Below are 25,927 nucleotides of genomic sequence, written 5' to 3' on the forward strand. Positions count from 1 at the left end.
CCTTTTCTGGGAAGCAGCTCCCTGGGGATGGGTGGGGGTGGACTGGGAGAGGTTGTGAGAGGGCTTGCTGCCAATGAGCACGTTGCTCTGCTGTATCTTGAAGGAGGAGGAGTCCTTGGTGGTGTGTGTCGGCACTGTAGCGTCTGGGCACATCTGAGCTGCTAACGTTAATGTTTTCAAAACTGTCACCCAAACAAACAAACAAATAAACCCACAAGCAAATACAGGTCGGTCGGATGTTATGAGACACAGGCTCAAGTGTTTAGATCGACGGTAGCAGGTGGAGGGAGGCGAGGCAGCTGTGTGAAACTGAGGCAGAGCAAGTTGTCCCTAGAAATCAGAGGCTGCAGGCCAATAGTGGCTCCCTGCACAGTGCTTTCCAGCTTTGCTCTGTGTTTGTACATTTTCGTAATAAAATGCTGGAGAAAGAAAAAGAAAAAAGAAAGAAGGAAAGAAAGACAGCAAGCTAAAAGAAAAGAAGTGTTTTAAAAGTAGCTAAAATTCACTGTAATCAGAGATACATGGGTAGAAGATAACTAATTTTTAAAATTGTTTGTTTTGTTTTATTTATTTGTGATTCAGCGTTTCCCTATGTAGCCCGGCCTAGCCTAGCACTTGCCCTGTGTCCTGGGTGGTTCTGCTTTATCTTTCAAGTACTGGGAATTCAGGCCTGCACCCCTATATCTGTCCACTTGAACGTTCCATTACAGTGGGCCCCCTTATCCACAGGGGGCAAGTCCCAACTTCTTCAGGAGACACTTGAAGCCGTGGATGGTACCAAACCCCATCTCTGTACACCAGCCTTTCCCTCTGTACACACGCCTATGATTGAGTTTAAGTTATAAATTAGGCTCGGAGAGCAACAACTAATAAGTAAAATACAGCACGCACAACAATATACTGTACTAAAAATTACATGAATGTGATCAGAACACACATTACTCTTTCCCCCCACCCCCCAGATTCACTATATAAACCAGACATTTTGGTTCCAGGGCGCCCCCTTTTCCCCACCTCCCAACCCTCTCTCCTTCCCTTCTTCCCCCACCCGCAGCGCGCGTTTCCCCTTCCCTTCCCCCCCCCCCCCCGTGCGCTCCCAATAAACCTGCATTTATATATTATAGCTTCGCCGCCAATTAGCTCATTGTGCTTATTTAATCAATCGGGGGGGGGGGGGGGGAGTGTGGTTCTGCTGACGCCTTCAGTTTGGACTTCCAGACTCTAGAACTATGAGATAATCATTTCTCTGCTTTCAGGACAATTTGCTAAGGCACGCTTACACAACTTTGTTACAAACAAAAACAGCTGTACGCGATTGTGTTATCCGTGAGGAGAGGGACTCCAGAGAAGCTCGTGTCTCCTAGGAAGGGTAGTTTAGATTTACAAATGCAGACTTTGAGGTGGTGTTAAGACGTCAAAAGCTACCTTGGGCTTGCAACCGGCAGCTCTTACCATTATTGTTTGCTGGAGGATCAAGTCTTACAAACTCATCTGGTTTTCCTGGAATCTCCAAGTAGCAAATGAGTTTAAGCTCTGCCAATAGCACAGCAAAGCTCAGCTCGGACATAAACGTTCAAGATACAAAATTCTATTTGTATTTCTTCACCTTGAGTGGATTACAAGTTCATATCCACCCTGAAAGTCTACGCCACAGCTCTCCCGGGAGATCCAAGAAGTAACAATTCCCCAGCCCCGCCCCTTCCCCCAGGACTGGATTCAGAGAGGAAGTCCGCCGCCACCTTGTGGACACTCATAGTTCCGACAGCCTAACCTTTAAACCCCAAAATCCAGATTAGGAAAGCCTTAGTTTTCAAGTCTCCTGTATTCCCACGCACGTCCTTCATCTTATTAGTGTAAAAGAACGAGACCATGGGTTGAAAATCATCGGGCTTTATAACAGCTAAGAAGTGAGCCAAGTGGTGTCAAGCAGGTCCTGAGAGGTCCCCCTTTCCGCCCTTGGAGAAATGAGACCACGCCTCTGGATGACCCCTTAAGGCTCCCCGGTCGTGGAAGGAATGCAGTATCACCTGAAAAGCTTTACTGTGTGTCTCAAAACCCTGTCGGAGGCTTCTCCATGGCCTTGGGAACGCCCAGCTTCCGCCACACTTAATTCTGTTCCCGTCTTCTAGCAGCAACTGTTTCCACTATACTCATCATCACTGTGGGCAGCCCTGTGGCCTTAGGGACCAGGGCCTCCTCATACATGCTCTTCTCTGCCGTGAGCATGAGTCCACGTCCTCTTCACCGCTTGTAATCCTTCACATTTTCGTCAGGACAATCCTAAAGACGCTTGGAGAAGGTCAGACAGAGTCCTGGTCCTGGCCGCGCAGTCCCATCGCAGCCCTCCCAGCTCCTTCCCTCGATCCACTGCCTGCTGAGGTCACCTGCTTAGTTCTCAGACTCACAGGACTCTCTCCGCAGTGCCAGACGCGTGGGAAGTCCTGGACGAAGAAAATGGCCCAACGTGCCTCATACCCTCGACGTGTGAAGCTGGACAGAAGTGCGCAAAGAGGAGGACATTAAAATGTGTTCTTTTTCCAGTGGCATATGGGGACACCCGAGGAGGAGCATTCTTTGGGTCAGATGTCTTTTATTGGCAATCAATTTTAATTTGCCTCGAGGCGTTTCACAATGGGAGATAAATTTTGCAAACACTCCAAACCAGAATCCAGACAGGCTTTGAAGGAGCACGCCAGGCTTGCTGGGGTGAGGGGCGTGTCTGGTTTCAGACGCTTTAGGAGTGTCTGAAGGAAAAGCAGTGTAGACTCCCTCAGACATCCTCTCTTCCCCCAGCAAAGGCAGTTCCCTCTGGTCCTCTCTCCTGCAGATGGAGGATGAAGCCTTCTCCTGCAGCCACACCGGCTCCTTCCCCTCCATCTGTGCCCTGGGTACCCCTTCACACAGGGGACACCAGTCTATTGGAATAGAGTCCGCCCTCGTGGCCGTGTTTGAAAATGCTATTTGATTATTAATGTTGTTAACTACCATCATCGTGTGTGTGTGTGTGTGTGTGTGTGTGTGTGTGTGTGTGTGTGTGTGTGATCCCTCCTGCCTTTTCTCAGGTTCCATGGAACAAACTCAGGTTGCTAGCCTTGTGCTGCAACTGTTACTGAGCAATCCTTCTTACCAACCCATGATCTCATTTTAACCTAACCACCTTTTTTGTTCTTGTTGTTGTTTTTCTTGTTTGTTTGTTTTTTAAGACAAGGTTTCTCTGTGTAGCCTTGGCTGTCCTGGACTTCCTTTGTAGACCAGGCTGGTCTCGAACTCACAGAGATCGGCCTGCCTCTGCCTCCCAAGTGCTGGAATTAAAGGCATGTTCCACCAACGCCGGCTCTAACCACCTCTTTAAAGGGTAGAGCCAAATAATGGGAGGTGGGGGGATGGGAAGAGGAACAGGAAGGGAATCCAGCCATTGACCCTCCTCAGAGGGCCAGGGCGGTGCAGGAAATCTTGCCTTGTCCCCAGCCATTCTAGACTGATTAGTGGGGGAGGCCTGAAGAGGAGCCGCACCCAACATCAATAAGAGTGAGTTGCTGCTGCCCTCCCACACCTCACATAATGGTTGTGCCTGCTTCTCCAAGGCTTGAGCTCCTTTCCCTGAGGGAGGAATTAATTCCATTCCTGAGCCGTACCAGGCACCCAGCAGATGACATTTCCGAAACAAGAGGTCTCCTCAGTCTAGAGCAGTGGTCCTCAGCCTTCCTAACGCTGCAGCCTTTTAATACAGTGTCTCATGTTGTGGTGACCCCCCCCCCACACCCCCACCATAATGTTCTTTTTGTTGCTGCTTTATAACTGTAATTTTGCTACTGTTGTGAATCATAATGAAAATATCCATGTTTTCCAATGGTCATTGGCAAATCCTGTGAAAGGGTCCTTAGATCCCCGTTGGGGTCACGACCCTCAGTTTGAGAAGCACAGATCCAAAGGATGACATGACACCTAGCTGAAAGAAAAAGGGAACAGTCAAGCACCCAAGTGCAGGATTTGAGGTGACAAGGACTATTTAGAATAAAAATGATGAGGCCTCTGCGTGTGTAAACAAGCCCTTAGGAAGGCTATCAGAAGGGTGGGGGTTTACACAACAGGAAACGACTGACCCAAGTAAGCAGAGAGCCGCGGGGATGCTTCCTTGTCTTTTCTTCTAGGGAATGCATAAGCAAATGGATGTTGGAAATGTTGGCTTTGCAGATGGGAGAGAAATGTAAGTCTGTGTAATATGTAAATGTCCTATATGATAAGAGCAGGTGAAAATAAAGTAAAATAAAAGAGGCTGGCTGCTGCAAAGCTGTGCGCTGTATCACTCACTCCTGGCACAGTGTTTCTTGCTCTGAAAGCTCATGAGCTTTTGTTTTGTTTTGTTTTTTTGTTTTTCGAGACAAAATCTCTCTGTGGCTCACTAACTTTTGATAGAATTACATAAATACTCACCGGAAAGGCCAGGCCTTTAATCCTAGCACTGTTAGGATAAACAAATGATGAAGTTTATGTGTAAATGAGCCCAGGCTCTGAGTTGGAGGCCAGCCTGGTTTTTTTGCTTGTTTGTTTTGATTGGTTGAGTTTTCTTGTTTGTTTTGGTTTTTGGTTTTCCTTTTTTTTTTTTTTTTTTTCCTTTAAAAAAAAAAAAGATTTATTTATTTATTATTTATACAATGTCCTGTCTGCATGTACACCTGCACACCAGAAGAGGACACCAGATCTCATTATAGATGGTTATGAGCCACCATGTGGTTGCTGGGAATTGAACTCAGGACCTTTGGAAGAGCAGATGGTGCTCTTAACCTCTGAGTCACCTCTCCAGCCCGGTTTTTGGTTTTTCAAGACAGGGTTTCTCTGTGTAGCCCTGGCTGTCTTGGAACTAGCTCTGCACATCAGGCTGGCTTCGAATTCAGAGACTGGCTCGGGAATGCGGGGGATTAAAAAAAGGCGCCACGACTGCCCAGTGAGGCCGGTCTGTTTCACATAGTGAGTTCCAGGACAGTCAGGGCTATGTAGAGCGATCCTGTGTCAAAAAAGAAAAAAGAAAGAAAGAAAGCAAAAAACTAATCAAAAACACACGGGCTCTTCTCTTGGCCTTTCTTTCATTCATCTAGTTTGTGCTTGTGCTGCCCATTTGCTTTTTTTTTTTTTTTTTTTGCCTTTACCCAAAATGGCGTGTCCTCTTTTTAAATTAATCTATTCTTGTTACATCTCAGTGGTTATCCCATCCCTTGTATCCTCCCATTCTTCCCTCCCTCCCATTTTCCCCTTATTCCCCTCCCCTATGACTGTTCCTGAGGGGGATTCCCTCCCTCTGTATATGCTCATAGGGTATCAAGTCTCTTCTTGGTAACCTGTTGTCCTTCCTCTGAGTGCCACCAGGTCTCCCCCTCCAGGGGACATGGTCAAATGTGAGGCACCAGAGTACGTGAGAAAGTCATATCCCACTCTCCACTCAGATCTAGCCAATGCTCATTTGCTTTTTTTTTTTTTTTAGATTTATTGATTTATTTATGTCATGTATACAATGTTCTGCCTGCATGTAACACCTGCAGGCCAGAAGAGGGCACCAGATCTCATTATAGATGGTTGTGAGCCATCGTGTGGTTGCTGGGTATTGAACTCAAGACCTTTGAAAGAGCAGACAGTGCTCTTAACCTTTGAGCCATCTCTCCAGCCCCTCATTTGCTTTTTTAACGTGAGAAAGAAAAAGGGGAAAGACTGCACAGCACGGCCGATGCCAAACTTCTCCGCTAGTGGGCGCCGCGAGACCGTCCTAGGAGACTGAGAAGGGGCGGAAAGAAGAGCTTGCCAAGCCCTCTTAGCCCCGCCCCTGCTATCTGGGCCTTGCCCGGCTAGCCCCGCCCCCGCCCCTTCTGACCACGCCCCTGGCCCCGCCTCCTCCTCCTCCGGCTTCCTGGCCATGGCGCTCGCAGTGGCTCCTTGGGCTCCGGGTTTGTGGCGGGCCTGCAACGTGCTCATGGCAGCCTTCTTCTCCCTGGCCGCTGTCGTGCAGGTCAGGCGGGCTGAGGAGGGCTGGCAGAGGGACCGCGGAGAAGCCCGGGGAGCCAGTTCTCAGGGTGGAGTAGAGTTGGGGTTTGTGTTTTCCGAACCCGCAAAGTCCTCTCAAACAAAACACGGATGAGTTTGTGTGATTAGGCAACACGCAGAGAGTCTGGCTTGGCTGCTTAGAAAGGGACCCAGAACCACAGCTCTGACACCTTTTTTGAACCTTCAGCGTCCTTGAGACCGAGTGGGTTTCAGCGCCTGGGGAAGGAAGGAGGAAACAGAACAGACAGCATCCTTACCCTTCCTAGACCTCTTCCCCATCATCCTCAGAATGACTCCTCTTGGTTCTTGAGACCCAGGGTCTTAAAACACTCCGCTGTAGTTCTTAGAAAATCCCAAGCCGTTCTTTTGAAAAGACACATGGCTGGTTGTGTGTTAGAAGCTACCCGTTGTGTTCGACCGAGAATCCCTTCAAGCCATCCTGATGTGCAGAAAGCTTAGACTAGCTCTCTGGTGCTCTCTGAGCCCGTGGCAGCGCCTAGCTCTTCGAAAAGAATAGTAAGTAGACACAAGGCCAGACCAGACACAGGACAACACACCAACGGGTTTGATGTCAGCTGACGCCTTGATGTTTTGACATTCTAGGTCAACGATCCAGATGCAGAGTTGTGGGTGGTGAGTATGAGCTGCTTTCAAAATGTTCCTCCACTTGACACGACTCTGTTCCAGGGGCTGTGTATTCTGGCCTTTCCGGAGACACAGAAGTCTTTCCACAGAGAGAACTTAGAGCAGCTAATCACATCTCCTTCATTACACTAGTCATGACAACAGAGTTCCTGCCATTTACTAGGAACCTACAACAGGAGCTGGGCGTGGTGGCGCTCGCCTTTAATCCCAGTCCCAGCACTCGGGAGGCAGAGGCAGGCGGACCGCTGTGAGTTCGAGGCCACCCTGGTCTACAGAGTGAGTCCAGGATGGCCAAGGCTACACAGAGAAACCCTGTCTCGAAAAACAAAAAATAACAACAAAGAACCTACAACATGATAGCCATTTGATAGGCACTATACTAACCTATGACAGCCATCACACGATGTCTGTATTGGTTGTATCTGATCAGGATTTTGTCCTCAAAAGGCAATAGGAAGTCGTGGAGGGAGACGGTACAATTCACTGAGGAGCTCATTCTTGCATTTGGGGACCGTGTTCACCGTGTATAGATGAGCCACAGGTGAAAACACCAGGAATTGCAGAGCAAAGTTCTAGTCTGGTTTGGGTGTTTGTGCAGTGGAATCATAGTCTGACACTGCTTGTTACCTGGAGCTGTCCCCAAATCAGACTCTTGCTCAGCAGTCTGATCCCCAGAGATGTCTGTCCACTGTAAGAAGAATCAAAGCAGGGGCAAGATAGGTTTTCATCCCTTCAGTTATGGGGAAAATGTTTCCCGAGAAGCCCCCTGGACAGGTGGGATTTGGTTCCCATACATCAGTGTGCTATGTTGTTGGGGTCCCAGTCTGGTTCTTAAGCGACCATCCCTTGCTTAAATGCTTTGGGTGTCATCAGCTTGGACCCCGGAAGACATTATGTTCCTGGACCTGACCACTTCTAGCAGCCAAAGAGGTTGAGAAAACAGGTTTGCGATGGACAAGAATGAGAAGAATTAGAAATGAGTCCAGGATATTCTGTGACACCATTGAATTAAATTCTGTTCAGTGAATACTGTGATAGCTTTAGTTTTTTCATTGTAAAAAATAAATGATCAACAAAAGGCTGGCAGGATGGCTCAGTGGGTAAAGGTGCTCCTCCTGAAAGCTGGATGACCACTTGATTTTGGTCCTGGTGACCCACATAAAAGTAGGAGAGAACCAGCTCCACAAAATTGTCATCTGACCATGACACATAGATCATACACACAGATATACACTCATTCACTCATAAAATAATATTAATCAAGTTTCTTAAGTCCCAACAGTAGCAGAAAAGAACATTATAAGTGGATTGTACTGGGTTCATATTTTTGCTGTGAATTAATTTTTGTTTTATTTCCTTTCGGTTTGGTTTTGGTCTTTTGAGACGCAGTTTCTCTGGGCAGCCCTGGCTATCCTGAAACTCTGTAGATCAGGCTGGCCTGGAACTCAGAGATCTGCCTCCTGAGTGCTAGGATTAAAGGCATATGTCACCACCATTGTTTTAACTTTTTAAAAAAAAATAATTAATTAATTAATTTTTGGTTTTTTGAGACAGGGTTTTTCTGTGTAGCTTTGGCTGTTCTGGACTCACTTTGTAAACCAGGCTGGCCTTGAACTCACAGGGATCCACCTGCCTCTGCCTCCCGAGTGCTAGGATTAAAGGCAGGCATCACCATGCCCAGCTGAAGCAATTCTTTTTAATCTCTCCATGCCTAGCTTTTTTTTTTTTTTTTTTTTTTTTTTTTTTGTCTTCTCCCATTAGATAGGGAAAAGCATTTTAATAAGGATTTATTACACAACAATTGCTATGAGAGACTTAGTTTAAAGGACAGATTTGTTCATATGTGTGTAATGCACTGAAATAAGCTGTGTAATCCGTTAGGACGGATATCAAGGCATTTGAATGCGCATTTTAGAATCCATGCAGAACATCTCTCACAGAGCACAACTGGATATTGTAAGGCGTGCGCTCGCTTATGCCCTTCTATCTCTAATTCTCCATCTCTGCCTGTCTCACTCCTGGCTAGCTGAGTCATATGATTTTCCGTGTGGAATGGGACTGACCTCTGACTCCTTAAGGGCAGCAGTGGCGCACCCAGGCACTTGCCAGAAAGGCAGAATGCTGAGACCTGCTGCAGGCCTCCCCAGGCAGCACAAGACCCAGGTGATTCCTACAGACTGGGGACTGGAAGTGTAGGGCTAACCCCAAGAAGCATGACTGCCCATCTCCCAGGGACAACCTGACTCGCAGGTGTCAGCTGGATCAGTCGCGCAGTCACCAGCTGGGATGGAGCTTGCAAGACAAACACAGACTTTGTGATCTGAGTGCACACTCTGCTCAAGGTGAACACCAGTCAGTCAATACAGACAGCTCTGGGAACTTCCAAATAGACTAAAAGTCTCTGCTCTAAACATTGAAAATGATGTGGCGAAGCAGCTACCTCTCTCAGAGAGTCTCCAGGTTTTATGAGCCTGTTCCCCTTCCTGCTTTCTACTACACACACACACACACACACACACACACACACACACACACACACACATTCACACACACAGAGCAGACACAGAGAGACAGACACACAGACACACACAGAGACAGACGGACAGACACAGAGAGACAGAGACACATACACACACACACACACAGACCAGACACAGAGAGACACACAGACACACAGACACACAGACACACACAGAGAGAGACATACAGACAGACACAGAGACAGACAGACAGACAGACACACACACACACACACACACACACACACACAGAGGCTTCCTGTGACCTCACTTGCAGAACTGAAATACTGAGCCTTGTGGTCTGTTACCTAGCAGGCCATCTGGTCATTCATGACTGTTTTACAGATAATGGTCTTTTATGTGAGCAGGGAAAGTCACCCTGGGTGTAGAAGTTGCTCGGGAGAGACTGGGGGGCCAGCATTGACTAAGCACTGCCTGGGAGAGACTGGGGGGGGCAGCATTAACTAAGCACTGCCCGGGAGAGACTGGGGGGGGGCAGCATTGACTAAGCACTGCTCAGAAGCTATAGCTCGGGGCTGGAAAGCACTTCCTGGAGGAGCTGATGGACAGAGGTAAAACTACAGCCTGATGCAGTGAGGGTGACAAGGTCACAGTAGCGGAAGTTATCACATCCTTGGTGAGTGCAGAGGACAATCCCACAGCTTGGTGACCGCTGGAACGTACCTCACTGTTGAGTGTTCTCCTGTTTGCACTGCTGGGCATGAGGACACGTCATACTGGGCTACCCTGCCAGCTTTGGGCGCACTTCTTAACCCTCACATTTCTCTTTTTGCTAACAGGTGGTGTACACAATCCCTGCTGTACTTACCCTGCTTGTTGGGGTTAATCCTCTTGTCACAGGTATGAGCAGTGGGTTCTACATGGCGGTTCAGCAGGTCAGAGTTCTTAGGATGAGTGAGAATCTACCTGGCCAACTCCCAAGAGGAAAACAGGATTCTAGACATTTTCTCGTTCCTTTTCATCTAGCGTCCACGTCCTAGACCATCCTAGGGAAACTTCTCAAGGTCTTGGTATACTAGCCACTATCAACTGCGACTCCAGACCTCTCTGCTCATTGCTGTTTATGAGATTTAGCTCATAATGGCTAAGGGTTTGGTCATTGCACTGACTTTTCTGTTTGTTTGTGTTTGTTTTTGTTTTTTAGAGACAGGGTTTCTCTGTGTAGCCTTGGCTGTCCTGGACTCGCTTTGTAGATAGGCTGGCCTTGAACTCACAAAGATCCGCCTGCCTCTGCTTCCCAAGTGCTGAGATTACAAGCATGCACCACCACATCCAGCTTGCACTGACTTCTTAAACCTCCAGCTAGTATCAAATGGGCAACAATCTCAGTGGTAATCTTGTCTCCTCAGACTTAGAGTTAATCATTGCCTGTTACATTGTTTTGTCTTTTCTTTCTTTCTTTCTCCTTCCTTCCTTGCTTCCTTCCTTCCTTCCTTCCTTCCTTCCGTCTTCCTTCCTTCCTTCCTTCCTTCTTCCTTCCATCTTTCCTTCCTTCCTTCTTCCTTCTTTCTATCTTCCTTCCTTCTTCCTTCCTTCCTTCCTAAGCCAGATCAACTCATTCTCTTTACACATTCTTAGAGCAATGCCATGTTTGTTAACTGCTTTCTTATTTGGAATTTACTAAGAATCTATGTATCCAAACTGTCACTTGTAGCCGGGCATGGTGGCGCACGCCTTTAATCCCAGCACTTGGGAGGCAGAGGCAGGCGGATCTCTGTGAGTTCGAGGCCAGCCTGGTCTACAAAGTGAGTCCAGGATGGCCAAGGCTACACAGAGAAACCCTGTCTCATTAGTATATGTTGCTCCTCCCATCTCCCAATGCAGGGTTCTTACAGCAGAGTACGCCACTGTGCTCTGTACCCACCCACCCCCACATTCGGTGCAAGCTTCTTACAAGCAAGAACATGCTTTATGCCTCTCTGCGCAAGCTTACGTGTATTATTCCACCAGGCTAAGCAACAGAGGGTGGAAAGGCCAGATGCTGGTGACAGGGACAAGAGGTGCGGGAAGGGTGGCTCTCCAGTGAACGTGAACGAAGCAAAGCAAGAAAAAGAGAGCGCATGCGTCTGGATTCGGTCTGATTAGCATCCGCGGGATTTCCACTTACAGGCAACCTGGTCTGGAAGGGTGTGTCTGCGATGCACATGCTGTTTTGCGTGCTGTGGGCTGCTGGCTTGGCATGCCACTTCTTGCTTTATGCACAGCACAGCATCCTAAATGAGGAAGAAGGCAGGTGAGCAGCGACTTTTGCTCTTTGGAGGGGTGGGGCAGACCTGAGTAATTCTTTTACAACAGCGGCTTATTGTAGGTGCACAATGATGGTTTGAATGTACCACGAGCAACAGGGATGGTGACAGTGACATAGCCATTATCAGATGAAGATTGTGAGGAAATGGTGGAGCCAGGATTCAAACCCGGCATTGCCTCCTGGACTGCATTAAAACTTCTCTCACGGCCATGCGGATTCCACATTACTACTGGGGAGGTGGACCTTGACCTTCCTGAAACTAGCAAAGGGCACAGTACAGTAATGCTCCCGTCCGATAAGCTGGGGTCAGCATCCTGAGTCAGGCATAGCTCAGTCTTATATATAAATGCAGTCATCCACCTCAGAAGTACTTTGAGCCAATCTCTGCCAGCTTTATCTGGCGTGTCACATGACATCTACTCCCTTGATCAGAACCATTTATGAATGTTTATTACCTTTCCTTTGCTTGGCTCCCAGCCTTGCTAAGAGACCTTTACTTTCTTTCCTACCCTGCTGCTGGTGTCTGCTGGCGCCTTGCTCCAGCAGGTATCATTGACGAGCTGCGGTTTGCTCTGGACCCTAATCCAGGCCAGGCTGGGTCTGCAGATAGGGGTGTATACTAAACAGGTTGAGTCACCACCAGCTTGAAGCCCAGGAATCAGGGTGGACTTGAAGCGGAGCGTCCAGGGGTAGTGACAACACGCTTATCCTCCAGCCAATGTCGGAGGCACACACACCTGACACGCTACTCTACAGACATGTTTTCCTCAACACTATTAGTCTGGTAATATTCTCGCTGTTCACTCTCCCAGCTCCCACAGTGTGTGTTAGGTTTTGTACTCAGTCGAGCCTCTGCAAAGCACTGACTCCCTTTAAAAGCATGAAACTAAGGACAAATGAAACCCCAGGCTGTTTTGGGGTCTGTACCACTCCTAGTGATGTGCAGTGGGGGGAGCAGCAGACACTTCATAATGTGCAAGTCGGTGTTTTCCAGGGAGCTGTCTGGCCTGGTGATCGTCACAGCTTGGATGGCATTGTGTCACAGCTCATCAAAGTAAGTTCAACTCATTAGTAAAAATCAATGGTTTGGGGGCTAGAGAGACGGCTCAGAGTTTAAGAGCACTGGCTGTTTCCCAGAAGACCTGAGTTCAATTCCCAGCATCCACAGAGTGACTCTGTGGCCATTTGTTAGCTCTAGTCAGCTGATCTGATGCCGTCTTCTGGCCTTCACAGGTGCTCGGCACACAAATGGTGAGCAGACAAATGTGTAGGCAAAACACTCATACACATAAATAATTTTTTTGGCCCAAATATATTTGAAAGTAAATGTCCTAATTTCCAAATGTATATTGCTAATGCTCTCTATGCTAAGTGCACTATGTTCAGAGAATATACTTTGTAGGATATATAAGTTCTTTGAAAAATATGTAGGGAATATTTTATGGTCGAACCTATATTGTTTTTGAACTAGTGTGCATATGAAAAGAAAGTGGATTCTGCCAGGTGTGTGTGTGTGTGTGTGTGTGTGTGTGTGTGTGTGTGTGCGCGCGCGCGCGCGCGCGCAGATGTTTGTCTGTGACAGGGTTTTGTGTAGCCCAAGCTGGCCTCAAACTCACTATGCAGCAGCAGATGGCCTTGAACTCTTGATCTTTCTATTTCATCACTTAAGTGCTGGGATTATAGGCGTATGTCACTACACCTGGCTGGAAAGACACTTTTTAATGACCAAACCTTCAGTTCATCAAGAAGATACAGCTATTCTAAATCTGCATGTGTCCAATGGCATTGTATCCAAATAAATACAATAAACATTGCCGGTTAAAAACAAAAGTTAACCGTTATTGGTGAGACATTAAAACACTTCTCCTATTCATTAATACAAGAAAACAAACAAAAACAGTGCAGATCCGGGAGATTTTAATTGCACGGTAAGAACCCAGGCCACAGGGACATGTGGCTATGGATGAAGGAATCCGGGGCTGGAGAAGATGGCTCAGTTGATGAAGCCCCTGTAGAGAAGGTACGAGAACCTGAGTTCAGGTTCCCCCCACCCGTGTAAAACCAGGGAGGTAGTTCTGCCCATGAATGTGACCCCAGCACTTAGAGACTGGAGTCTGGTAGGACCCTAGGGTCTTGTTGCCCAGCCAGTGTAGCCGACCTGTGAGCTCTGGGTTCTCTGAGAGGCCCTGCCCCCAGAAAAGATGGACCATGGGGTTGGAGAGATGCCTTATCAGTTATGGCCCCCTGCTGCTCTTGCAGAGGACCAGAGTTTCCTTCCAGCACCCACATGGTGCCTCACAACAGTCTATAACTCCAGCCTTGGGGGATCCAATCTCCTTTTGGTCTCCAGGGAAACAGGTAGGTACGCATTTGGTGTCCTTACATATGTGTAGACAAATACTCATACAGAGAAAATACAAACAAATCTTAAAACAACTGTAGACAGTGATAATACAGTTAATGTCAACTCCTGGCCTGTGTGCGCATGCGTGCAGCACACACACACACACACACACACACACACACACACACACACACACACACCCCACAACTAGCATACTGTTCTTTTCACGTGCATACTATTTCAAAAACACTATACGTTTAACCATAAAATACTCCCTATATATTTCAAAGAACTGCAAAGTATATTCTCTGAACATAGTATAATTAACATAGACACCATTAACAACAATAAAATTAGACAACTGTTATACATTTGGAAATGAGGAAATTTGCTTTTAAGTGCATTTGGGCCAAACAAAGGAATTGCAATGGAAGTCAGAAACATCTAAAATTGAAAAGGGTAACGCTAACATTTATGAAATGCATCTTTTTAAAAATTTTTATTTATCTTTTTTTTTGAGATAGGGTTTCTTTGGGTAGCCATGGCTGTCCTCGACTCGCTTTGTAGACCATGCTGGCCTCGAACTCACAGAGATCTGCCTGCCTCTGCCTCCCAAGTGCTGGGATTAAAGGCGTGCGCCACCACGCCCGGCATGAAATGCATCTTAAGACCATGCTCAGACATACATTCTGGGCTTAAGTATATTTGATGTTAGGGGTGAGAAATCTGAGATGAATGAGCTCAGCTCCAAACTTAGGAGAGCACCAAGTTAACTTCCTCCCAACCCCCACCCGCTGCCCAGCCTCCAAAAAACCAAAACAAGAAAATAAGCATTAAAGCAAAAACCATTAAATGAAAATTTGAAATGAGAGAGAGAGAGAGAGAGAGAGAGAGAGAGAGAGAGAGAGAGAACTAATAAGATCAAATATGGATTCTCTAAAATTATCCAATTAACAAGCCATGGCAAGCCTAAAAGAAAAAAAAAAAATATTATATATATAACATATATATATATATTATTATATTATATATATTATATATATATATATATATATATACACACACACACATATAAGAGAAAGCTCCTGAGGAGGCACAAATAAAAGAAAGCTTAGGGGTGAATGAGAACACACAGCACAGCTGGGAATCAAGTCCTAAGAGTATGGCAAACATTTGTACATTATACTTAAAATCCTAGATTAAATCATCAAGTTCACTGAAACATTCAATTTACTTAAAGTCTTTATCATCAATGCTATAAGTCATTTGAGGGACTTCCTATTTTGGACTTGATTTTTAAGGTTTGTTCATTTTTTTGCTGTGATGCTGACTATAGGGCTTGTGCAAGCTAAGACGTGTGCTCAACTGGTGAGATACCTCCACAGGCCTCTCTACTTTTTATCTGAGGCAAGGTCTCTCAGTTGCCCTGTCTGGCCTTGAACTCCCTCTCTACCAGACAGGTTTTCTAGTTTTAATCCTCCTGCCTCACGTTCCTGAGTAGCTGGGATTACAGGCCTACATCACCAGGCCTGTGGCTATCCACCAGAGGGACTGCATTCTCAGAGAAAGCTGCCTCTCCCTCCCCAGCACCAGAAATGTCATCTCCACAGTGTGCTGTGGGCAAGGGGCCCGAGCTGCTCCTCACTCTGTGGTTTTGATCTTCCTGACTTCTTGGAAGTTTAGTTCATTACTTTTCAGTCTTTTTGTTAAATAGTACTTCATTAAAAATTTTTCCCCTAAAACAAAACTCTAGACCTAGAATGACATTGCTGAAGAAATCTCACCCTAAGGAAAAATAGTGCCGGCCATAGCAAGCACCTCAGGCTAGGAAGGAAGGCCTGCCAAAAACAGCATAGAAAGGGAAATTATAGTAATGTCACAAGCACAGATGGCAAACATCTTTATTTTTAAAGATGGAATTAGCATAAAAAACTTTCCACAAAAATCACTTCTAGGTGGATTACTGGTATGATTTAAAATTACAAAACAACAAAATGGCTAGAGACAGCAATAGTGTCTTTAAGACCCTGGGACAAGTTGGGCGTTGCCCAGCATCCTCTTATCCCAGCACTCAGGGGGGTGAGGCAGGAGGATTGCTACAACTTTAAGGGCAGCCTGAGCTATATAACAATTATGAGACCAGCAAGAGCTACACAGGGAGGGAAGTAGTTCTTACAAGGGAGCAATAACAACAACAAAAATGAGGGAACGATGAATTTTAGCATAATCTAATTAACCAGTATTTCCTCAAAAACAGAGTGGGGAAAAGGCATTTGCAATATAAAATCAAGAATAAGCATATGAAGACTTTATACAAATCAATATTAATTTCAATAAAGAAACTATTAAGATGCAGTGTTTTGTCAATTCACACTTTATGGATTTTCCAAAGCAATTTATTTTCTTGGACTTTATTTATAATAAGCCTTTCTTTTTATAGGAACCCAGTTGGTGGAAGAATGCACTTGGCTATTGCCGTTGTAATCGCTCTATTCCCACTCATGTCGTGGGTGTACGTGTACATAAACAAGGAGATGCGGTCTTCCTGGCCAGCTCACTGCAAGACAGTCATTTAAATGACTTCAGTAACTGCAAGACAGTCATTTAAATGACTTCAGTAACGTTTGAACTGTCAACATTGTATACACATCGGGCTAACAGGACAGTGTCCCAGTAACGTTTGAACTGTCAACATTGTATACACATTGGGCTAACAGGACAGTGTCCCAGTTTATTTCAACCAGTCTGAATCCTGGAGATGATTTCAAGTCTTGCGACTGTAACAAGGCTGCCCACTATGTGATGGAAGATTGGGACAGATAAGAGGTGGGGTCTGGTTCTCTGGAGGTCTCTCCTGCAGCAGCAGTGGGACAGGCGCTAAGCAGAGTTTGAATTCAGCTTTAGCACCATGTGATGGGGGCAAAGTCACGCATCTCCTGGTGGGTATTTCCTCATGTATAAAGTAGGATGTCAGGTCTTCTTCGTTACCACAACCGAAGCAATGTGAGGATGTGCTGAGAAGATAGTGTGTGAGAATTACAAGGGGCTATGAGAGGGAGAGGGGAGCAGAGGTTGGGTAACATGCTGGCATAGAGGTAGCTCACGATGACAGCAATCCCAAACTCATCTCAATATACTTAACTGATTCAGTTACTGGAATGAAGAAAAAAATCTAGGATGGGTGAGCCAAAAAGCTAGGCTTGTCCTGCAATGAAAGTAGGAGGAAAAAAGTCAAAATTAAGGAAAATATAAAGAATATAAATTTGGGACTGGAGAGATAGCTCAATGTTTAAGAGCACTGGCTGCTCATCCAGAGATCCTGAGTTCAATTCCCAGCACCCACATGGCGGCTCACAACCATCTATAATGAGATCTGATGCCCTCTTCTGTCATACAGGCATACATGAAAATAGAGTACTCAAATAAATCTTTAAAAAAATATAAATTTGGAGTTAAGCAAGAATAGAGGATATTAATCATAATTTATTGCCAGTGAAAACTAAGGTGAAAATCAACCCATTCTTTTAATGAACATTGAAATGACCATAGGGCAGGAGAGCACTGTAGGGTGACAACCCAACAGAGCAGTCACATGTTGTTACTGAGCACTTGACTTATGCGTGACCAAAGAAGTAAATTTTTAACTTTTCTACTTTTAGAAACAAATACTCAACTGCCAGAAAAAAGTGTGCATGGAATGACGTGTGTGTGTGTGTGTGTGTGTGTGTGTGTGTGTGTGCGTGCGTGCATGTTCAACTGTAAAATTTGGCATCTGTTGTTGGGGTGAGCTCTTTGTGCACTGTGTAAAAATTCTGTATTATTCAAATGCTGATTTCCGTATGGGCAGAGAGCTGGCTACAGGCCAGACTTTGGTATTGTTATTCTTTGGCTGTGTCATTTTGTAAGCACTCCCTCCAACACCTGATTGGTTTAATAAAGAACTGAACCCCTAACAGCAAAGACAGGAGAGGGAGGCAGGACTTCCAGGCAGAGGTAAGAGAAAAAAATCAGAGGGAGATTCCCCAAGGACAAGGAACTGAGAGACTGAGGAAGGGTAACAACCCACGTGAAGGAATGTAAATTAATATAAAGGATTAATTTAAGATAAGAGCTTAGTTGGGGAATAAGCCTAAGCTGGGGCCCAACTTTAATAATCTACAGATGAAGTGTTTGCAAGAGTTTAGTGTTCAGATGAAAGCGCTCCAGTGCAAAACACAACAGACCTTAGAGACACAGACTGTATTTTATGCTGATTATGCTGAAAAAATATTTTGAGATAAAGTGGATTAAATAAAATATATTGCATTTACTTTTAAAGGTGTGACTGGCTGCTCAAGTGTGTTGAGTTTAAGAAGCTCACATTGCGTGTGAGATACCTGCACGGGAAGTTTCTCGAGGCTGGAATCAAACTCTATAAAAGAACGAGTGATGCTTTGGGTGAGAACGGGCCCCCACAGGCTCGTATTTCAGCATTTGTTTGGCAGCACTGTTTAGGTGGGTTAGCATGTGTGGATTTGCTGGAGAAAGGTAGTCCCTGGGGATGAGCTTTGAGGTTTTAAAGACTCACGCCATTCCCAGTGTCCTCTTTGCCTTCTGCTTTCAGATCAGCATGTCAGATCTCAGCTCTTCCTGCCACCATGCCTTTTTTCTGTTATTATGGACTCTAACCAACACTCTGGAACAGCGGTTCTCAACCTGTGGGTCAACTGGGTCAATGACCCTCTGGGAGTTAAATGACCCTTTGGGGGTGGGGAGAGTCAAGCCACCCTTTTACAGAGGCCGCCTAAGGCCAGCTACATATCATATGTCTACATTAAGATTTATAGCAGTAGCAAAATTACAGTTACGAAGTAACAACAAAAATAATTTTATAGTTGAGGGGAGAGTCACCACAACATGAGGAATCGTATTAAAGGGCTGGAAGCATTAGGAAGGTTGAGAACCACAGCTCTGGAACCATAAGTCCCAAGTTAAATGCTTTCTTTTATAAGTTGCTTTGGTCGTGGTGTTTTGTTATAGCAATAAAAAAAGTACCTAAGACAAGATGTCGAGTCAGGAGATTTAAGAAATGCTTCTTTTAAACAGAGTTAGTAGTCAGGGCTAAGAATGGCTAGTGTTGCTGTAGATATCTATAGTGCTTTTGCACCCTCACGGAAGTATGGAAGACACTAACTTTCAGTGTGTACTTGGCTATGGTCCTTACCAATGGGATAATTTTTTTTTAAAAGATTGTTTTCTGAGATATGGTTTCTCTGGGTAGCCTTGGCTGTCCTGGACTCAATTTGTAGACCAGGCTGTCCTCAAACTCACAACAATCTGCCTCCCAAGTGCTGGGATCAAAGCCTTGCACCACCTCACCAGGCTGAAATAATTTATTTTTTGAAGGCGGGCCCTATGTAGTTCATGCTGGCTAACATGGTAGGATAAACTTCCTTTTCCTTGTTTATGGTTTTATTTCGGTACAGATTAGAGGTGCATGTGTATTGTCAACTTATTTTCTTTGCTGGCAGCCTGGTGACTTTACTGGCCAAGCCATGCTGCTCTTTCCATGAGGGCCTTGAGATCCCCGGAGGAAAGACTGAATGATCCCAGCACAGTAAGACTTGCTATTTACCAGAGGCAATTCCAGCTTCTTGGTACTGTGGACCAGTGACTTCCAGAAGCCACTGGAAGTGGTGTTCTCTTGTCCTTCCTATAAACCAATATTGGGCATGAGGCTTTAGCCTGGGACCTTCTCTGCACCTTGATACTTCTGCATTTCTTCCAGTCATACTTAATTTTTGGCCTACACGTCTGGATGGTGCAGGATGAAGTTCTTGGCCTTCGCCAGAAGCATGGAGGCAGCCATGATATTGAGGAGATGGCAGCCACTGGCACACCCATGCTTTGGAGGAGTGAGAACTACACTCTATTTTTCTATTGATTTTGAGAATTGTTGCCTGTCAGGGTGTAGTAGTGCACGCCTTTAGTCCTAGCACTTGGGAGGCAGACAGGTAGATCTCATTGAGTTTGAGGTCAGCCTGGTCTATACAGATTTCCAGGACAGCCAAGGCTATACAGGGAAGCTCTGACTAGAATAATGAGAGAATTGTTAGATTAAGCATTCCAGTTCTCAGAATGTCTCCCCAGAACCCCACACTCTTCTCCCTTCTCCTCAGCCTGCCCATCACTGTTTGCTCTGGAGACACTCATCCACAGCTCAGAAACAAAGTGTTCCTCTTACTCTCCAGCCCTCCTCACTGATCTTCCCCACTCATCTAACGCATTTCTCTTCTCTTCCACATCCTTCATCCTTCTGTACGTGGCGGGCAAATTCTCCCATATGTACTTGTGTCTGTATGCTTCTTTCTGCCCTAGTGACATCAGTGTACACATGAACACATACATTGACAGTGCTGTGGCCGGATGGGCAGTCATGATCTGTTGTCTTACACTGTGACATGAACTTTGCACGTGAGACCAAGGATCCTGACGTGGACAGATGCTTAGATTATCCAGAGGGCCAATCGATGCCAAAGTGTACCTTGAGAGGCTACAATACGCAAGGAAGGGAAACCTGCCCAGGGCGTCCCACAGGAAGATGACCATGCCAATACCTTGTTTACAGCCTGGTGAGATGATTCAAGAACCCTGACTTTGTGAGTGACTAGAAAACAAATACATGTGGGCGAGCCGCCGTGTGTATAAGAATTCATTGGGGCAGTCACAGAAAAGGACTGAATTTGGTTTCCCGGAGGCACTTTGCAGGCACACTTGCACAATTAGTGTTCCCGTTTTTCAGTCCTGAATCAAACTCTACTCTTCAACGGTCTGTCTGCTATCAAGACTTTCGACAGACAAGCCCCAACACGAGCAACAGTGGCATTGAATGGACCCCATTTGTCTAGAGGAGAAATCATTTTTATATACTGTGGTCCCACACAGCACTGGGTGGTTTTTTTTTTTTTTCTTTTATGAATGAGGCAATTTATTAACACAGCATCCTTTGTTCTAATGCTTCTCGTTGGCAGCTGCCACCTGCCCAGCAATCCTGTCCAGATCTCTGTCCCTGAGGTGTTAGCTTGCAGTCCCCATCTTGGTCTTTTCCCACGATTTTTAGCCCCTCCAGTGCTTGGAGGACGCGGTGGCCCACACTCTTGGAGCCTCTGCTCAAGTGGCTGGGCCTGACACGGCTTCTCTGCTGTCCTCCATAGATCTTGGTCATGGAGCCAAGCCCTGCACCACCCCAGAGGTACAGGTGCCCTGCTGTGGAAGCAGCTCATGTGTAGAACCAGTTCTCAGAGGGGGCAAGCTCTTTATGTTTGGCCAGCTTGACTGTGTCCACCCATTTGGGGACTCTCAGCTTCCTGGACTTTTTGAGGAAGTCTGCCAGAGCTCTGACGAACTCCTGCTAATTAATGTCTTTTACAGTAACTCCAGGCATTGTGTGGCCTTCCTGCTGCCAGCCAGGGGAAAGGGAACGACGGGGTTTCCCGGGCAGGCACCAAGTCAGCACTGGGTGTTTTAAACAGACCAAGCTAGCCAGCACGCAGCGCTTAATCCTGGTGTCACTTGACATTCTTTACACGGGCTCTTCTGAGACGCAAGCACCACACTTACACCTAAAATAACTCTTCAGCTTTTCTTCAAAGAATGGGAATGTCACTTATATCTAAGTATAGGTGCTCTGAACCAAACGGCCCAAAGTCACTAATGCAGCAGGCAGGCAGGGCAGACTTGCTTGGCTTTTCATGCGCTAAGCTGTAGAGTTAACACAAGAGCACATTCCAACTAGGCCAAGCACAGTTCCTTATCAGGACTACATGCCTACAGAGTCTCCTTCCTGGTTAACTTTAGTACTAGCTTTCAGTATTTGGATATATTATCCGAAAATAACATTTCTGAATTTTATCCACACTCACACATACTAAAGCCACAAGTACATTTTGTGCACAATCACAATATTTAACAAAGGGACCAAGAATTGAACTTTTTATGTAACAGAATAAAACACAAAACATCATCTTCTTTCTGCAAAGGCAGACAAGATAATGATACTAAAATCACAAAGCTTGTTCCTTTCTGTAATTCAGAATTCTGTCTGGAACTCTGCCTCTTCCTTTCAGCAGCATTTTGTCAGGGTAGACGTGAACTGTGCCAAAGGCCTGGCTGTCCGGAGCTGTTTCAATAACTCCTTCAAGGTTGACATGGTGCACACCAAAAGGATCCTCAGAGTAGCCACCGTCATGTGTGTGACCAGCAAGGAAACAAACCACACACTTGTGAGACCATATGATTGACAGGACATCCATGTAGTTCCAAGCCAGGCACATGCTGTCTGAGGCCTCTGGGTAAATGGGAAGATGGCCTGTTAAGGAAGCATTAGGAGCCAGTCAAATCAACTTTCCATCAAAATGGAAGACCACAAACTAGTATTCAGGAAAACCAAACATAAGCATAATGCTTTTTCATCCACCTGAAGACCATGGTGACAATGTGTGCTGCAGTCTCAGCCCTTGGGAAGCTGCAGGACAATTGTGAGTTCAAAGTCAACCTGAGCTATGGAGCAGGCAATCCATAACAACACCTTTGACACAGAGGACAGACAGATGGGTAGAAGGTTCAAATATAAGGCGGACATATATTTGCATAGGAAAATGACCTCTGAGGCATACAGAATGCAGGGCATCTGTAAAGGCAGCCAGATTCTGTGGCGGATTCTAATCTCACTGATTTACGTAAATAGGAATGTTACATATAAAGAATGGTGCAGCTAAAAACTGCTCAGGAGCTGCCCAGGGGTTGTGCTATATGACAGCGTCACCCAACAGAGACAGCTCAGGAGACTTTAAAGAACCTGCGGAGATCAAAGCTGCCAGATCCAACCGGCAGCTAAGGGGCCTGGGGCCTGAGGGCTGTGTAGGCACAGAAGCAGGGCTTTGAATCCGCAGTGCCAGCACATCTGTCAGCCTACTACTACCAAGCATCAGGCCAGAGCCACAGCTCACCCATCTTGGCTCTTCCTAGTCAATTAGCTCTGTTCTGCTACTGTCTGTCTGTACCCTTACACTTAACAAGGTCCATTAATACCTACTTGTCTATAAGCAAGTTAGAAAGGGAGTGGGTAAAAGACCCCTAAAGCAGGAGGAACTGTATGTGCCTAAACCCTTGTGTGTGTCCTTTCCCCTTCCCTGACATGAGCTGTTATAAGGCTAAAAGAAGCTAAGGGGACAGTCAAATGGCAGCAGACACATCGCTGTTCAATTTATGTTGTCAAGCATCTGAATAGTCTACCATTTTCAAAGGATTTTCATTAACAATTTCATGTGCAAGAGAAAACAGTCATGGGTTTTGTTTGTCAAATGCTCACAATGTTCATAAAAATCAAGAGGTAGAAGGCGTATCTCACTATCACGTGGGAGCATACCTTCCACACTGCCCACCATATCTAATGGCAACGTGTCTCAAAACTGACTCCACATGAAAATAACAGAAAACTAATTCCTATGGAACTGTGGGACTGGCAAGTGCTCCACTGTCACATCACATGCCAGCATTGCTTCAGCTGGGTAGCAGGGACCCAACAGTGGCAATCTCACAGTCAGTCGGGGGTCCTAAGGCTAAGACTTGGTGAGGTCATAATTTGTACATAATTTGATCCTAGTTGGGAAAAGTCCACTTTGAAACCTACATGGAAAACTAGGAGACACTAATAGATGTCAAGATGTTTTTATTTTACAATTCTTTCCTGATTCATTCTTATATCTTAAGATTGAGGTTGTTTCAATGAAAAACAGTAAGTAAGGCTAGAGAGCTAGCTGAGCAGTTAAAAGCACTGCCTGTTTTTCAGGGGACCTGGATTCAATTCCCAGCACCGACATGTCAGCTCACAACTGCCCGTAATTCCAAAAAAAGAGGATCTTCTTGCCTCCTCAGGCACTATAAGCACACAGCACACAAAGATACATTCAAGCAAACATTCATACACTAGTAAAATTATTTTGCAATCTAAAAAACTTCACGTATCTGTTTTACAGAAAGACGGCATCTAAACACAAATATTCCTTTTTGTTTTTTTCCTTTTTTGATACAGGGTTTCTTTGTGTAATCCTGGCTGTCCTGGAACTCCTGTAGACCAGGATGGCCTTGAACTCAGAAATCCACCTGCCTCTGCCTACAGAGTACTGGGATTAAAGGTGTGTGCCAGTACCACCTGGCTAAATACTATTCTTCTTTTATGGATTAACTTCCCAATTTCTAAAATGCCCGTGTAACCAAAGGAGCAATTTACGTACTTACTCACAATCACCACCTTTTCCTGGTTCGTGTCAGAGAACGTAAGAACCTGGTTCAACCAGCTCAGCTGTTCTTGGCTGAATCCTCCATTAAACTGGACATACTGGGGCTCAGAAAGTCCTGAATAAATTCAGTAAGTTAGATTTGTCACATGTCATTTTCTCATTTGGGCATTCAAATTTGGCTAATGCAAGGACACATTTGATCACCATCTTAATGTACAGCAATATATGAATACAGCGATGTGAATTCCAGTCTTGGTTTGCTCTGCTTATTTCACCTGCTTTCCACTATGCTGAAAATACAACCCCCTTTCTATGTCCTCCGGACCCTACTACATATCCTTATCTCCGTTACCTTCACCCAAGTGGATGCTGTACTGTTTAATAATGTCAGAGTCTTGTGACACTTAGAGCCTTTGCATTTGTGTTTCTTGTGCCTGCCAGCTCCCTACCCCATTCTTTCTAAGTATAACCCCTGTTATCTAGACAACAGCTTAAACACGTTTGTCTGTGGGGCTCCTGCCTGCTCACCTCTTCTAAAACTGCACCCCCAGTTCTCCGCTGTTAATATCACACTCTATTTTCTCAGTAGTTATCACCAAAGAGAAAAATCTTGCTTTAGTTTCATTTACTGCTATATAATGGATCTGCTGTGTTCACTAAGGCTCACGTGTTGAAGACTTGGTCACACCCGTGGTCCTACTGAGAGGTGGTAGCATCTTTCAGAGGCAGGAACTAGTGAGGGAACAAGTCTTGGAAGTATGCCCTGGGTGGGAAGACTACAAGCGCAGGCCCTTTTCTCCTGTTCTTCTTCCTGGCTATAATTAAGCAGCTTGCTCTAGTGTGCACTCCCTGTCTTAACATGCTCCTTCATCACAGGCCTGAATGCAGCCAGGCCAAGGGACTATGGACTAAGACTCCCTGAACCACAGGCTGAGACAGGCCTTCCCTCCATGAAAGCCGATTATCTCAGGTATGGATTATCAATAGAAAGCTGACCCTGACAACAGCGACAGGAAACTTTTACCTTAGGCATCCATCTTCCTGCTGAATAAAAGGTAGCTGAAGAATTTAAAGACAATGTATTAGATTCTCAGCTCAAAGCAAAAATTCACCTTGGGGACTATTCAACTCCACATTTGGGTTGTGCTCCCTCAGCATCTTCATACACTGCTCATATTTTGGAGAAGAGTGATCTATGCCCAAGACACTCAGGTCATAGGCATCAAGTAAAATGAACCGGAATTTCGGGAATGGTACAAAGTGATAAGCATAATAGTTCTCTGATGGTGTGGTCTCAGGATGCTGCACAATCCGGTCTTCTAGAAACTTGCTGTTAAGTTTAGAGTTTGCTAAGTAGTCTCTACTGAAGTTATAGAACTCATGGTTGCCCCATGTGTGGTGAACGGGGACTTTAAGCATTTGGAATGTGTTCATGACAAGTTCTAGAGACTTTTCTGAAACTTTATATTGTGCATTGTAGCCATCAATGATGTCTCCGAGCTGCAGGACACAGCAGGGCATGCTGCTTTCCTTATTCCAGTCTTCAATGGCTCCCTGTAAGTGAACAAGACTGTGTCGGTAGTACCTCCGCCTGCTTCTTTGATAATTGTATCCATCTTCTAAATCGGCATATTGAATATCTGCTATAACTCCAAAGGAAAAAAGTGGCTCTGAAGCATCAGCCAGGCCAGGGGGGTCCAGCTTATCAGCCATAACCTCCAAGCAGCTTCTAAATAAGCAAAGGGGAGGGAGAGGATACCCAAGTTAAAATGACGCAGCTTTCCAATGGACAGAAGAAAATGACCAGACAGGTCAACCGACTAGATGGCAAGACAGT

General features: G+C 45.6%; 2 protein-coding genes and 1 pseudogene across 2 annotated transcripts; 1 reads left to right on the top strand and 2 right to left on the bottom strand.

Moving 5' to 3' along the window:
* The first annotated feature begins 5,905 nt into the window (after positions 1–5,905).
* Tmem220 (transmembrane protein 220) lies at positions 5,906–16,393 on the top strand. The gene is made up of 8 exons (XM_051168073.1): positions 5,906–5,998; positions 6,637–6,666; positions 6,748–6,809; positions 7,660–7,672; positions 9,998–10,058; positions 11,328–11,451; positions 12,461–12,520; positions 16,251–16,393. The coding sequence occupies exons 1-8, from the start codon at positions 5,906–5,908 to the stop codon at positions 16,384–16,386; spliced, it is 579 nt and encodes a 192-aa protein (XP_051024030.1). The 3' UTR covers positions 16,387–16,393.
* A 4,407-nt stretch (positions 16,394–20,800) lies between these two features.
* On the bottom strand, positions 20,801–21,233 carry LOC127208507 (40S ribosomal protein S19-like; annotated as a pseudogene).
* Positions 21,234–21,387: 154 nt separating this feature from the next.
* On the bottom strand, positions 21,388–25,827 carry Adprm (ADP-ribose/CDP-alcohol diphosphatase, manganese dependent). Its single transcript, XM_051167533.1, has 3 exons — positions 25,203–25,827; positions 24,089–24,205; positions 21,388–22,157 (listed from the first exon to the last, which is right to left on the bottom strand). Exons 1-3 carry the CDS (start codon positions 25,801–25,803, stop codon positions 21,853–21,855), a joined length of 1,023 nt encoding a protein of 340 aa, XP_051023490.1. The 5' UTR covers positions 25,804–25,827; the 3' UTR covers positions 21,388–21,852.
* Positions 25,828–25,927: the final 100 nt, after the last annotated feature.

Source organism: Acomys russatus, chromosome 25, assembly GCF_903995435.1.
Source record: "Acomys russatus chromosome 25, mAcoRus1.1, whole genome shotgun sequence".
Lineage (NCBI taxonomy): Eukaryota > Metazoa > Chordata > Mammalia > Rodentia > Muridae > Acomys > Acomys russatus.

Bases quoted from the DNA above. Each gene is read 5' to 3' on its own strand.
- Adprm (XM_051167533.1), bottom strand. From the start codon at position 25,803: ATGGCTGATAAGCTGGACCCCCCTGGCCTGGCTGATGCTTCAGAGCCA. The intron at 24,206-25,202 runs GTGAATTTTTGC...GAATTTATTCAG, and splicing joins GGAGTTGAATAGTCCCCAAG to GACTTTCTGAGCCCCAGTAT. The intron at 22,158-24,088 runs GTAAGTACGTAA...CTTCCTTAACAG, and splicing joins GGAAAAGGTGGTGATTGTGA to GCCATCTTCCCATTTACCCA.
- Tmem220 (XM_051168073.1), top strand. From the start codon at position 5,906: ATGGCGCTCGCAGTGGCTCCTTGGGCTCCGGGTTTGTGGCGGGCCTGC. The intron at 11,452-12,460 runs GTGAGCAGCGAC...GGTGTTTTCCAG, and splicing joins CTAAATGAGGAAGAAGGCAG to GGAGCTGTCTGGCCTGGTGA. The intron at 12,521-16,250 runs GTAAGTTCAACT...TTCTTTTTATAG, and splicing joins TTGTGTCACAGCTCATCAAA to GAACCCAGTTGGTGGAAGAA.